Genomic DNA, 12,484 nt, shown 5'->3' on the forward strand with positions numbered 1-12,484 from the left:
ATCTAACGCCTTTGTCTTCCAGCAACTGGAGAAAAGCCTCAATGATTTTGGGCAGCCTTGGGAGCTCAGTCCAGGCGACGGGGCATTTTATGGGCCAAAGGTTAGTGATTGCTCGATCCACCATCAGTGATTGGAGCCAGGACTCCTGGGTCCTGAGCCTGTCACCAACTTGCTTTGCCTTCTTGAGCGAGTCGTGTCCCTGCTTTCTGCCTCAGTTTCTCCACTTACAGCACGAGAGTAATGATTTGGATGTGAAGAGTAGGAGGGGCTGTTTTGATTCTCTAGTCTGACTTCCTGCCTAGCACAGGCCAGAGAACTCGCCCAGTGATTCCTGCATCAACCCCAACACTTGCGGTTGAGCTAGAGCATTGGTGATCCTTGCCCTCCGTTGTGAGGCACAGAGATCTGGGGATGGAAAGCGCTGGGACTAGCTCGGCACAGTTGTTTTATGAAGCTGCACGAGTGTCTTAAAACAGACGGGCTCTAATTTTGATTAATTTACAAAACAGCTCAAATTAGTAGAAGCTAATGTAGGGCCTGGAATTGGACCCTATCTTGTTTATGCGCATCCCCTCCCACCCCAAGTTTTAAAGGATCAGCAAATTGTGTGGGATTTAATCAGGGATGACTAAGGGCTTGGTTCTGCAAAATGCTGACACATGTGAGTAACTTTACTCATGCGATTGGTGTGATTAACTTGTGAGCTGTCCGGGTAACTCACGTGTGCAGGAATCTATTGGGATCCTTGGGCTGGGTCTACTTACGGGAGTAATTATCTATGGAATGTGCAAGGAGCTGCAGGATTGGGCCCTCGGGCTACTTCTGCCCCAGCCATGATTTTCAAGATGCAAACCCACTGACTTTTGGACTTTCCACCATTGAAATAGACCTCGGTCTCTGTCCCCCTGGGCTCAGCTCATGGCTGTGCAAGACTCCTCCATGAATCTTTGCAGCCATGGCTCTCGAATGTCTAATGTCGCAGGGTACAGGTGTCCTAACAAAGAGTCAGCCATGTGCTCGGTGTTTCCTGGGACTTAATCAGCAGCTGGAGCTGAGACTGTAGCCTGGGGTTTTTATCTAGGCTTATCCTTGCTGGTCAGGAATGACTCCCCCCAGAGATCGTTGCTGCTGCTATAGCCATAAATAGCATGGAGGGGATAAAGTGTAATGACCTTTTTCCTGCACTGATAAGCAGAGTTGTATCGCCATGGAGATGGGGTTCTGTTTAAAATGCTGTCCCCACTATGCAAGGTTCCTCGAGGAACCAAAACTCTGGATCTGTTGGGAAATGGGTGACTCACCCATGTCCACATGCTGTTTCAGATCGATGTTCAGATCAAGGACGCCCTGGGCCGATACCATCAATGTGCCACCATTCAGCTGGACTTCCAAATGCCCGTGAGGTTCGACTTGACGTACATCAGGTACAGCAAGGTCTATGGGATGCTTGTCTATACAAACAGTTCGTGTGCAGTGAGCTGGCGTGTAAACCTACCCGGCACTAGCCTGCTGCTCACTAGCCATCTGTGTAGACGGTGCCGCTGTGCACTAAAAAGTTTCCTAGTGCGCTTTGACCTACCCGCCTTTCCAAGCAGGGTTTGTCAAAGCACAGTTGGAAACTTGTCGTGCCCGGTAGCAGGAGCTGCATGGACGCTTAGCGCACAACGGACTAGCCCAAGGTAGATTTACGTTCCCAGTTTGCCACAAGCTAAGTATTGTGTAGACAAGCCCTTACACCCAACATCCTGGCCAGTTAAGGGTGGGGATTATGGGATGGGGTAGCTTTTGAAAGGGTTGGTTGGGATCTTGATGTAGCCCAGTGGTGAAGGTGTGTTACGGCTCCCCCTCGGTGCCTGATCCCTAGAGGGTACGAGTCGGGTGCCTTGGTTTGTCAGCTCAAGCAGCTCATGCTTTTAAGAACATAAGAACAGCCCTACTGGGTCCAAGGGTCCATCTAGCCCAGTGTCCTGTCTTCCGACAGCAGCCAGTGCCAGGTGCTTCAGAAGGAATGAAAAGAACAAGATAATTGAGTGATCCATCCACTGTTATCCTGTCCTAGCTTCCTGCAGTCAGAGGTTTAGGGACACCCAGAGCCTAGGGTTGCATCTGTGACCATCTTGGCTAATAGCCATTGATGGACCTAGCCTCCAGGAACTTACCTAGTTCTTACATACTTTTGGCCTTCACAACATCCCCTGGCCATGACTTCCCCAGGTTGATTGTGCGTTGTGTGAAGAAATACTTCCTTTTGTTTGTTTTAAACCTGCTGCCTGTTAATTTCATTTGATGACCCCTAGTTCCTGTGTTAGGAGAAGAAGTAAATAACACTTCCTTATTCACTTTCTCCACACCAGTCATGATTTTATAGACCTCTATCATATCCCCCCTTAGTCGTCTCTTTTCTCAGATGAACAGTCTCAGTCTTTCTTGACTGCTGCAGCACATGGAGTGGATATTTTCAGAAAACTAACCACAATGACTCCAAGATCTTTCTTGAGTGGTAACAGTTAATTTAGACACCATCAGTTTGTATGTAGAGTTGGGATGATTTTTCCCAATGTGCATTACTTTGCATTTATCAACATTTGAATTTCATCTGCTGTTTTGTCGCCCAGTTTTGTGAGATCCTTTGTAACTCTTCAGTCTGCTTTGGACTTGCCTATCTTAAGTTCTTTTGTATAGTCTGCAAACATTGCCACCTCACTGTTTACCCCTTTCTCCAGATCATTTATGAATACGTTGCATAGGACTGGTCCCAATACAGATCCCTGGGGGACCCCACTATTTACTTCTCTCTACTGTAAAAACTGGCCCTTTATTCCTGCCCCTTGTTTCCTAATTTTTAACCAGTTACTGATCCACAAGAGAACAGTTCCCCCTTCTCTCATGGGTACTTACTTTGCATCAGAGCCTTTGGTGAGGGACTCTGTCAAAGGCTTTCTGAACATCCGGAGGTCCCAGTTCAATCCCTGATGTGTCAGCCAAGATGCCGGCCGTAATGTTAGCAAAACATGCAATGAACTTTGGATTTCCCAGGAGCCTAAAGGAGATGGGAAGATATTTGTTGGGTTCCCAGTCTCCCTGAACCCCCTTCAGCGCGTCCAGCCTTTAATAACCACTAGTGGATGATACAACCCTAGTCCTGGCCAAATCTTGCCAATAGTTCTGAATCCCCCCTGCATTTTCATCTGGTTTTGTTGTTCTTAGAAACCTAGGACTGGAAAGCACCTTCTGGGTCATTAAGTCCAGTCCCTGCTATCTCAGGCAACCCCCTCCTATCACCCCATTCACAAACAGGTCAAGCTCTAGCTTCTAACTAGTTAGGTCCTTTGTCCCCCCCCCCCCCCCATCCCTGCCTCTTGTGGACCAGTCCCTCCCTCCCTCCGAAGGTTAGAAATCTTCCTCTCATTTCCAGCTTCACTTTGTTCCTGGCTAGTTTTGTCCCCATTCTGTCTTCGCTTCCCATCTTAATGTTCTGTTGCCATGCGCTGTTCAACAGCTGTCGTGTTCCGCCCCAGAGATGGCCGCATTTCAGTGGCACATGAAGTGATCCCTGTATGGTGCACCATAGGTATATAAAGCCAAGTGGATATGGTGCTGTGGGATCCTTGTGGTGAAAAGCACCCTATAAATATCGGTTTTCTCTTCCTGCAATTCCAGGCGCTTCCACGCTGAAGAGGGGAACGCATCGGGGTAGTTAGCAGAGAGGGGAAATCAGGCCGTGGTGTTTTCATAAGCACTTAGTATTGGCCTCACCCTGCTCCTGTTGATGTTAGTGACAAAATTCCTGCTGATGGCCCCAGGAGCAGAGCTCAGCCAGCATTGAAAATTTAGGAGAATCCCACTCCAGAAACCGTGAGTCCTTAACTGAAGATCTGACTGCACCTGGTACATTTTGCAAGAGCTGAAATGTTAACCCTGGTCTTCTGGCCATGTCCCAGAAAAGCTGACGCATTAGACCTGCCTCAGAACTTCATTTCACATTAGCTAGAAATTAATTCACTTCCTCTTTTGAATGAAGGACATAACGATATTTGGCAAATTGTGGTGTAACTGTCTCGCCCTAAAGGTGACTACATTTCCGTGGTGGGCAAGCGGGTGATCTCACGTTTCCATGCCCTTTGGATTGTTTACAGGCACAGCTCCTGCTCACGTCAACGGGAACTATGCCTGTAAAAACCCCAGTAGTGGCTTAGGGGGAACAGTAACCTGATCTGCATCTGGAGCCACTTTGTTGCTATAGCAGCTTTGAGTGGCATCTCCATCAAATGTAAACACATGGCTGGCAGGGTCAGCCCCAGAACCCTTACTTCCTTCTCCCTTTTTGTGTGTCATGTCAGACCCCAAGACAGGAGCATGGGGAAGGGGCGTGCTCGTCACTCTGTACCTTCAGTGCCCGTTGACCGCTTCCCATGATCCTTTTCACCCACAGCAAAGATGGCAGCACGTCCGAGAGGCCGGTGATGATCCACCGGGCGGTGCTGGGCTCCGTGGAGAGGATGCTGGCCATCCTGGCTGAGAACTACAGCCGGAAGTGGTGAGGACAGTTGTGCTAGTTCCTAACCCTGCATTGGGAATCCCTCATCCTACGGTTCCTTCCCAGGTGTCCCCTTCTGCTGCGACTGACCAGTGAAGACCTGCCAGGGGGCAGGTGGCGGAAGCGTGATTCTGGGTGGGCATTCACTGTTAAGAATCTGCAGCGAGGAGTCAGGAAGAGAAGCCAGGTAGCCAGATGCCCAGGGCTGCAGCATGGTCTTGTGCACAGAGCAGGGGCTGGAGTCCTAGGTTCTGCTCCCAGCTCCGTATGACGTTGGGCAAGTTGCTTAAGCGTTAGTGGCCTGTGCGCTTAGATGCACTGGAGTCGGGCGTAGTCCCTGCAGACAAGCTGGCCAGGGCTGCTGGTTCATTAGTGACCCCTCCTGCATTGGCCCGGAAGATGGACAAAGCTCGGGCGAGCGGGGATGACCAGCAGTGAAGCACCAGGGGAGGGGGAGGAAAGAGCTCTTGTGTAATGAAATGAAGGGAATTCAGCCTCTCCCTCGCTTTGCAGGCCTCTGTGGCTGTCCCCGTTCCAAGTCATGGTGATCCCAGTCGGACGCGACACGGAGGTTTATGCCCGTGAGGTGAGTGGTGAGAGACAGGTCCGGCCTGCGCTGTCCATGGCTGGGATCTCTGACGCATGTCTTGTCTATGTCTCAGGTCCGCGAGACGTTCCACCAGGCAGGGTTCATGGCGGATGTCGATGCCGACTGGAGTGCCACGCTGAACCGGAAAATCCGGAAGGCTCAGCTGGCTCAGTACAATTTCCAGTTGGGTAAGAGGGAGGGTGTGAGCCAGGGCTTCCCAAAATAACCACGTCCCACCTGTCCCTGGAGGCACGCTCGGCCACAGCCAGACAGCCGTGCTTGGGGCGTAGGAAAACGAGACCACGCTTCCCCTGAACACCCGTTCTCTGGTGCAACAGGTGCTCGTCACAGGAGATGATTTCTGTCCCTCATCAGCCCTCTTGCTAATGCACTGCTACTAACAGCAGAACTGGGAATACTGGGCCAGAGGGTGCTCCTCCTACTGCCGCCTGTTTGAGCCATGGGTGGAGGGGCTCTTGTGCGCAGGTTCCCCCTCCCTCGTGAGCAGTGGAGGGGGATGCAGCCCTCTCCATGGCAACATCTGTCACTCACACTCCCCCAGAATGCACTCTCGCGCATCCAGGATCTGGGCTGGAGGAGGTTGAGACTGGGGCCACGGAGCACTCACCCTCCCATCAGCCCCGTGGCGAATCCATCAGAGTAACCACTCCCGGCTGGGTTCTCTCGTCCGTGGTGTCTCCCCCGGCTGGGTATGTCGACCTCGTTGGAGAGCAGAGGGAGGACCTGGTGCACAGGCTGTAAGGGCTGTAGGTGAACTGCACTGACCTCGTAGGGAGCTGTGGGGAAAGGGGCAGACTGTACTCTGCCCCTAAGGGTCCTTTCCTTGCCCCCCCCCCCCCCAACATCCCTTGAGGAGTGGAGATGGAAGCAAAGGCTACTAAGCCAACTTCCCCTTATTTCCACAGAGGCAACAACTAGCACAGGGGGAGTGAGTTATAGGATCTACTGCAGACCTTGGACTAGGTGTATTATGGTAGTGCAGGCAAGGCCCCAACTCAGAGCAACCCTTAGGCTGCTCGAACTCGGAACAAGATCCCATCATGCTGGGTGCTGCACATAGGGCCAGAGACAGTCCCTGCCCCCAGAGAGCTCATGGCCTTACTAGATAAAGGAAGGATTATTTTTCACATTTTTATAAAGGTGGGAACTGAGGCCTGGAGAGTTCAGGAGTGTCTATGGCAGAGCCAGGATTTGAACCCAGGTCTCCTGAATCCCAACCCAATGTGTTAGCCAACCTTCCATTCCAGCTGTTCCTGCTGTACTTGGGCTTGCAGTGTGTGGAATGGCGCACGGTGCTTAGGGAAGCTGGCCAGGCTGGCTCTGCCTTCAGCCAGTGAACACACTGCTTAGTTTAGGTTCAGTTATTGTGCCTGGCTCTCCGGTGTCACCTGGTTACAGGCCTTTCCTCCCAAATCTGCTGTCGCCATGGCAGCTGCCACCCCAGATCCTTCCACTCTCCCCATGTAAATCTCTTGAAGGCTTATTGTTCCCTGCCATTGTGTGGAGCCTAGGAAGCTGGGGTTAAAATGAACCCAGATACGGAGGAGATATCGGGACCCTCTTGGCCAGTCTGTGCTGAGACGGGTTTGGGAAGCACTCATCCCATGGGTGTCAGGAACACGCCCCGTTAGCTCTGTGCGATCTCTTCCATCTCTAACCGAATGCTTCACATCTGTAATACACATCTATGCCCTTCCCCTGCTAGCTGGATTCTCCAGCCCTTCCCTGCTCGTCCGACCCCTTTCGGCCCCAGTCTGTTACTCTGGCACCAACAGGCACAGGTGAAGTGACTAATAGTGACCTTGAACTAGGTGTATTACGGTAGGGTCTACAAGCCGTGACCCTGAGGCTGCTCTAACTCATGCGCTGCTGCCCACGACCCTCGGGAAGCTTGGTCCTTGTTGTAGTCTAGCGCACTCCGGCCACATTCCCGATCTGGCCCCTATATGGGGGCAGGATGGGTGCTGAGCCCTTACACCAGCTCCACACCAGGGAGGATTCTCTGGAGGCAATTTCCACCCCCATTAAGGCCCCCTCACACAGCTCTGGCGGCACGATGGAGAATCAGGCCCCACGAGCATAATGACTGTCCTGTTAGCCTGTTTCCGCCTGAGGGCCTCGACTCGCTCTGCGTAGACGAATGAGACCGTTGCCCTGTAAGATGAGGCTATAGCTGCTTACAGGGAGGTGGTAGGATTTGCCCAAGACCACAGAAGGGAGGATGGGGGAACCAACAGTGTCTGGCCTCCAGCCTTATGCTCTGGCCACTGGCCTGCATCGAGTGTGAGATCCCAGAGGAGGAAAGTGTAAAAGATGGGGGATGGGAGATGAAGTGGAACCCCAAACCCACTGTGACCTCAGTGGTCAGTGACTGTAAAGTACCTCCGGGCCTGTTCCCTTGCTCAGCTGTGAGTGATCGGCTGTCAGAGTCCCGGCTGCTGTTAACTCATCCAGTTCTCTGCGGGCACACGGAGCTCTCTCCTAGCATGTGTGGAAGTTCTTGTGGCGAGGAATGGGATGCTGGCATGCTTTGCTTGGCACAGGCTGGGGTGGCCGGTAGCTGGCCAAACCACTGGCAGGAAACCCAGTTCCAGCTCTCCACACCCTGTTCATCTAACCTATTTGTCTCCTATAGTGAGTTTGGCAGAGATGAGAATAGAACACAGAATCCAGGAGTCCTGACTGCCCCATCCCGGGCTGTAACTCTGAATAGCAGGGGAATTAAGATAGTGAGGGTCTGGAGGGATTGAGGTTGGGAAGTTTTAAGAGCCGGTGTCTGGTTAATGATAATCCCTAGCTTTTATAATCTGGAGAGCGTGCAACGTGCTTTACAAAGGGCGTCCGTATCGTTAGCCTGTTTTACAGATGGGGAAACTGAGGCATAGGAGGGGGGAGTGATTTGCCCAAGTTTACCCAACAGGCCAGTGGCAGAGCTGGGCTGGAACCCAGTTCTTCTGAGGGCTGGTCTGTGCTACAGGCCTATATTGGTATAAGTACATCGCTCAGGGGTGTGAAAAATTCACCCTCCATAGCGACGTAGTTATCCCACCTAGCCCTCCATGTAGACAGCCCTATGTAAGTGGGGAGCTTCTCCCGTTAACACAGCCACCGCCTCTCCTGGAGGTGGGTGAACTGCGCCGACGGGAGAGCTCTGTCCCGTCCGCTTAGAGCGTCTTCATTGAAGTGCTACAGCAGTGCAGTGCCACTGGTGCAGCGTGTTGTGTGTAGAGCTGCCCCAAGGCCTGTGCTCTCTTCACTAGGCCACTTAGACTCCAACCCCAAGGACCTGTAGGTGGTTGTTGTCTGAGCTGTCTAAGGGGTTTGAACACCCAACCAATGGGAGCTGAGTGTCCAAAGCCCTCAGGTGGCTTTTTAAATCTTCATCTCCATCTAGTTCATTCCCGATACTGCCAGTTTCCCCATTGCCCTTCACTCCGCTGGGATGAGACAGGCTGACGGCAGTTTCCCTTTGGTTTCTAGTCAGTTTCACTCCGTCAAGGCTGCAGTGCTTGGGTTGCAGATATCTGCAGGGAGGGGGGATGTTTAAGATCCAGGCCTTTGCTCTGAATGGACCCAGATGCACGGTCCCGGCCCCAAAGGACCAAGAAAAATGGGAAACCTTTTGCTTAGTCAGTCGGATGGGCTGCTTCTGACTGTTGCAGTCCCATTAAAAATAGACAGCTCTGCCTCCCCTTCCCCCGGGGTCGTGTCTCAGCTAAGTCTGTCCAGTTCAGCTCATGCTTGAAAGGTAGAAACTCTTCAAGCCCAAGCTGTCTGGTTGGGACGGCTTTGCCACGGCACAGCCAGGGTGTGCAGCCTGTGGAGAGTCACCCTCAGATAGGAGGATTCACCAGGCGGCAAGAAGAGAGGGGGCATAGCTAGGATGCACTGTGGGGATCTTTGGCTGGGGTCTCGTCCACCTTCGCCCACCCCAGGGTGTTAGCAACTGGAGGGAGGCTGAGCGAGCCCTGCAACTGGCCCCAGAGTCAGGGGAGCAAAGGGGAGCTTAATTCTGCCTTTGGACTGTGCATGGCTCTCCTAGCACTGAGGATCTGCCTCGGGGGTAGAGGAGAAGGACCTCAGAAGAGGCTGAAGGAGATGGAAAATGGCTTGGCCTGGAAGTTGTCCAGGGCAGAGCTCTCTCTCCCTAGTTTGCAAAGGGCTTAGTAAGCTCTTGGATGCTGCTAATCGCCGGTGGAACAGGGTCCTGAAGGCAGGGACGGAAGCAGTGTGGCCTGGGCCATGTTACGAAAGCCCTCGCAAATGCTCTGTGGGAAGGGGTCCCGTGCTGGCTTGGTGGAGAGCCCAGGCTCTTCCTGTCCCAAAAACTTGTGATTCAGCCCTTCCATTAGCCTGATGTTTTGGGGAAGTTACGCTGAGCTCAGTGTCTGGGCTCGGTTAGGATTTCAAAGTCCTTTGTGCAGTTGGATGGAGGTGACTTTTCCCAGCCCTGGATTTGTGTCAGGGGATAGGGGGGTGACTCTTCCTCGGAACTCAGCATCCCTCTCGCTGTCTAAACAAATCCAAACAGCTCCGTGTCCCACCTGATCCTGCCGGGTCCTGGGCTCGGGTTACACTTGAGTCCAGGAAATCCAGGCTTCTCCTGGGAACATGGAACTCGGCAGCTGCAGCCTTCCGCAGAGCCTGGCGGGAGGAAATAACGCGCCGGGCTCCCTTGTCGCTTCAGCTGCTCTGGGCCTGGAGATGAGCTCCAGGAACGCTGGCTCAGCTCACCGCTTCCTCCATCTGCCACAAGCTGATTAGCAGCAGCCAAAGCAACAAGGACCTCTCTGGATCTCACTTGGCCTCCCGTGAGAAGTGGCTTTATGTGCATCTACCTAGCTGCAGCCCTGGGGAGAGTGGGATACCTTTCATTGCCATGCCTGGGAACTGCAGCTGCTTCCCCCAGGGCTGGATTGGCTCCCAGCTCCTGAAAGTGCTACCATGACAGCCCTGGTGCTTGGGATCCTCTGGCTGCCAATGGGGTGCAGTGATTGTCTCCCCCCCACCCACCCATGCTGTCCTGTCCACATACCTCAGCCCTGCCCTGCAGGGACCTCCCTAGGGTGAGGGGGTCAGTCTTGGCCTCTCCACTACAGCTGGTGACCCAGGGTGGGGGCAACAGGTGATGTAATTGATGGCCTTTGAATGCACCTGCCCCCATTCCTTATACTCATGGGCAGGCTGTAGCACGGCTCTCCCTGGGCACCGTTCTGTTGCATAGCCTGGGCTGATGGCCAGAGCCCTCTTGCTTCGCTTCCTGGTGGGCACTGGAGCAGAGCCAGAGCAGACCTGGTGGCCTGTCCCCCTTCAGCAACGCACAGGGGGACTGGGTCCCTGCCCTCCCCTGATCTCTGCCTGTGGAGGAGATTGATGCTTCTGAGGGCCTTGATGCCCCTCGCGACCCACAGTAGGGTCTTGCGTGGAGCCTTGCATGCAGGGGAGTTTCTCATGGGGTGCGCTGCGCTGGGCTGGGAAGGAAGCGGTAGTCCCAATTCTCCCGCTTTGTAGTCAGCCTCGCCATCTCTCTCTTGCAGTGGTTGGCAGGAAGGAGTTGTCCAGCCGCACCGTGAACGTCCGCACCCGCGACTCGAGGCAGCACGGGCAGCATGGCCTGCAGGAGGTGCTGCTCAGGCTGCGGGAGCTGCGGGATGCCCGGCTCAGAAACGCCGAGGAGCTGTTCTGAACCGGTCCCCGCCAGGCGTGTCATGGGCTCGCCTCTCCAGGGGAAGCAGGCAGCGATGAGTGGCTGCCTGTCCGAGTCGGTGATGGAGCAGACAAGCCAGGTGCCAGCGGTCTGGTCCGTAGGATTGGGCTGGGCTTGCCAATGGGTGTCAGGCGTCTGTGACTAGCCCTGTCTCTTGCCACGGGTTCGGTGACACAGGGAGGCTACGCCAGCTGCTCTCCAGATGTCCATCACCTTATGGCGTCGGTGCAGACCCTACACGCTCCTGCAATCTACCGGAGCTGCGTTCACTCCACAGACCAAGGGCAGGAGCCACTTTAGGGGCTGGCGGTTACTGAGAGGCGCCCCTCTCCTCCCAGCGAGACGGGGAGAAGAAATGCACGCTGATGCTGTAGCCTAGCAGGGGCTGGACCCCCCCCCCCCCCGAGTCCCCCTTCCCCCCACCCCCCAGCTGGAGGAAGATGGTTCCTGGGATGTGCAGGCCTGGCCTGCTGGCTCCGGTCACTCACTCAGTCTTACTCTTGTGGACTTGGGTCCCCGGGGCCGATTAAAATGTGTTATCAAGTCAAGGCAGCGTGTCACTAGTGGTGGCTACCAGCGCCGATTGTACCCTGGACACGGGGTTGAGCTGCTGGTGAATGGTGCCCCACGGGGGCGAGTGCAGCAGCTGCTGGCTGGTTCTACCTGCAGCTGAAGCTCTGAGGTCCCTGTTCTGGGAGGGTGGGTGCAGCAGGCCTCTGCTTTGCATCGGGGGGATCTCCAAGTGCCTCACGCACAGTCTGTTGTCCCCATGAGGTAGCTCCGTATCAGCATCCCTGTTCACCCTGGCAGGCTGTGCTGTCTGGTGGGAGGTGCTGGAACTATATGGGCTCAGGATGGAATTGCTGAGGGGAGCAGAGTCCCCCAACTCTGCTACCGGGGGGGTGTCTGCCCCTGCCTCTGCCCCATCTGGCGCTGGCCACTGTCCCAAGACAGGACGCTTGGTAATGGAGGGTCTCAATTCTCTTCCAGCCTGGCGATTTGTGTGTTCTATTGAACTGGGAGGCAGGACACCTGGGTTCTCTTCCCAGCTTTACTGCTGTGTGGCTGGGCAAGTTGCTTCTCTTCTCTTTGCCTGACTTTCCCTGCCACATGTGAGCCCTTCAGAGCTGGGGCTCTCTCACGAGCTATGACGGCAGCACCTAGTGCAGCAGGGGCCTGAGCAATAACAGATGGGGAAACCAAGGCACAGAGTTAAATGGTTGCATTTTGCGCCCACAGCGCCCATTTGATGAGACCACAGGAACCTGTGCCAAGTCCCCCAGCAAGTTGGGAACAGAATCCCAGTCTCTGTGCTAACCCCCTACCCCTGTGCTAACCAATAGGCAGTGCCCCCTGCCTTGCCCTCCTTTTGAATGTGGGATCATGCCGAGCTGGGCCTTTGGATTTGCTGGGTGGGGAGAGAAATGAGCTCTCTTCCACCTGCCACTCATCGAAAACTGGATTGTGCAAGTCTGAGTCATGGTGGTGAATACTTCCCTACCCCACTGTTCTCAGTAGCTGCTCATGGGCATGAGTAATGGTTGCACAACGCTGCCTGGAGTAGGGTGATGACCTTCCTCTGTCTTTGGCTGCTGAGGGTGCACTTCAGTGATTGTGAATGTGCCTTGCT

The 12,484-nt window shown here is 54.2% G+C and overlaps 1 protein-coding gene across 8 annotated transcripts in view; it reads left to right on the forward strand.

The window, feature by feature from the left end:
- The window catches only part of TARS2 (threonyl-tRNA synthetase 2, mitochondrial), a 29,815-nt gene extending 18,413 nt beyond the window's left edge, over positions 1 to 11,402 (forward strand). For 5 of the 8 annotated variants that reach the window (XM_038382449.2, XM_038382447.2, XM_038382448.2 and 2 more), the window contains 6 exons: positions 23 to 100; positions 1,324 to 1,424; positions 4,433 to 4,537; positions 5,051 to 5,123; positions 5,200 to 5,314; positions 10,685 to 11,402. In XM_038382449.2, coding sequence (XP_038238377.1) covers positions 23 to 100; positions 1,324 to 1,424; positions 4,433 to 4,537; positions 5,051 to 5,123; positions 5,200 to 5,314; positions 10,685 to 10,833 — 621 coding nt within the window. In that variant the 3' untranslated portion in view covers positions 10,834 to 11,402. Of the gene's footprint in view, positions 1 to 22; positions 101 to 1,323; positions 1,425 to 3,660; positions 3,838 to 4,340; positions 4,538 to 5,050; positions 5,315 to 10,684 lie in introns of those variants that run through there. The other 3 variants (XM_043502174.1, XM_043502177.1, XM_038382451.2) reach the window with 3 other exon arrangements.
- The last annotated feature ends 1,082 nt before the right edge of the window (positions 11,403 to 12,484 follow it).

Source organism: Dermochelys coriacea, chromosome 24 (genome assembly GCF_009764565.3).
Source record: "Dermochelys coriacea isolate rDerCor1 chromosome 24, rDerCor1.pri.v4, whole genome shotgun sequence".
NCBI classification, from domain to species: Eukaryota; Metazoa; Chordata; order Testudines; family Dermochelyidae; genus Dermochelys; species Dermochelys coriacea.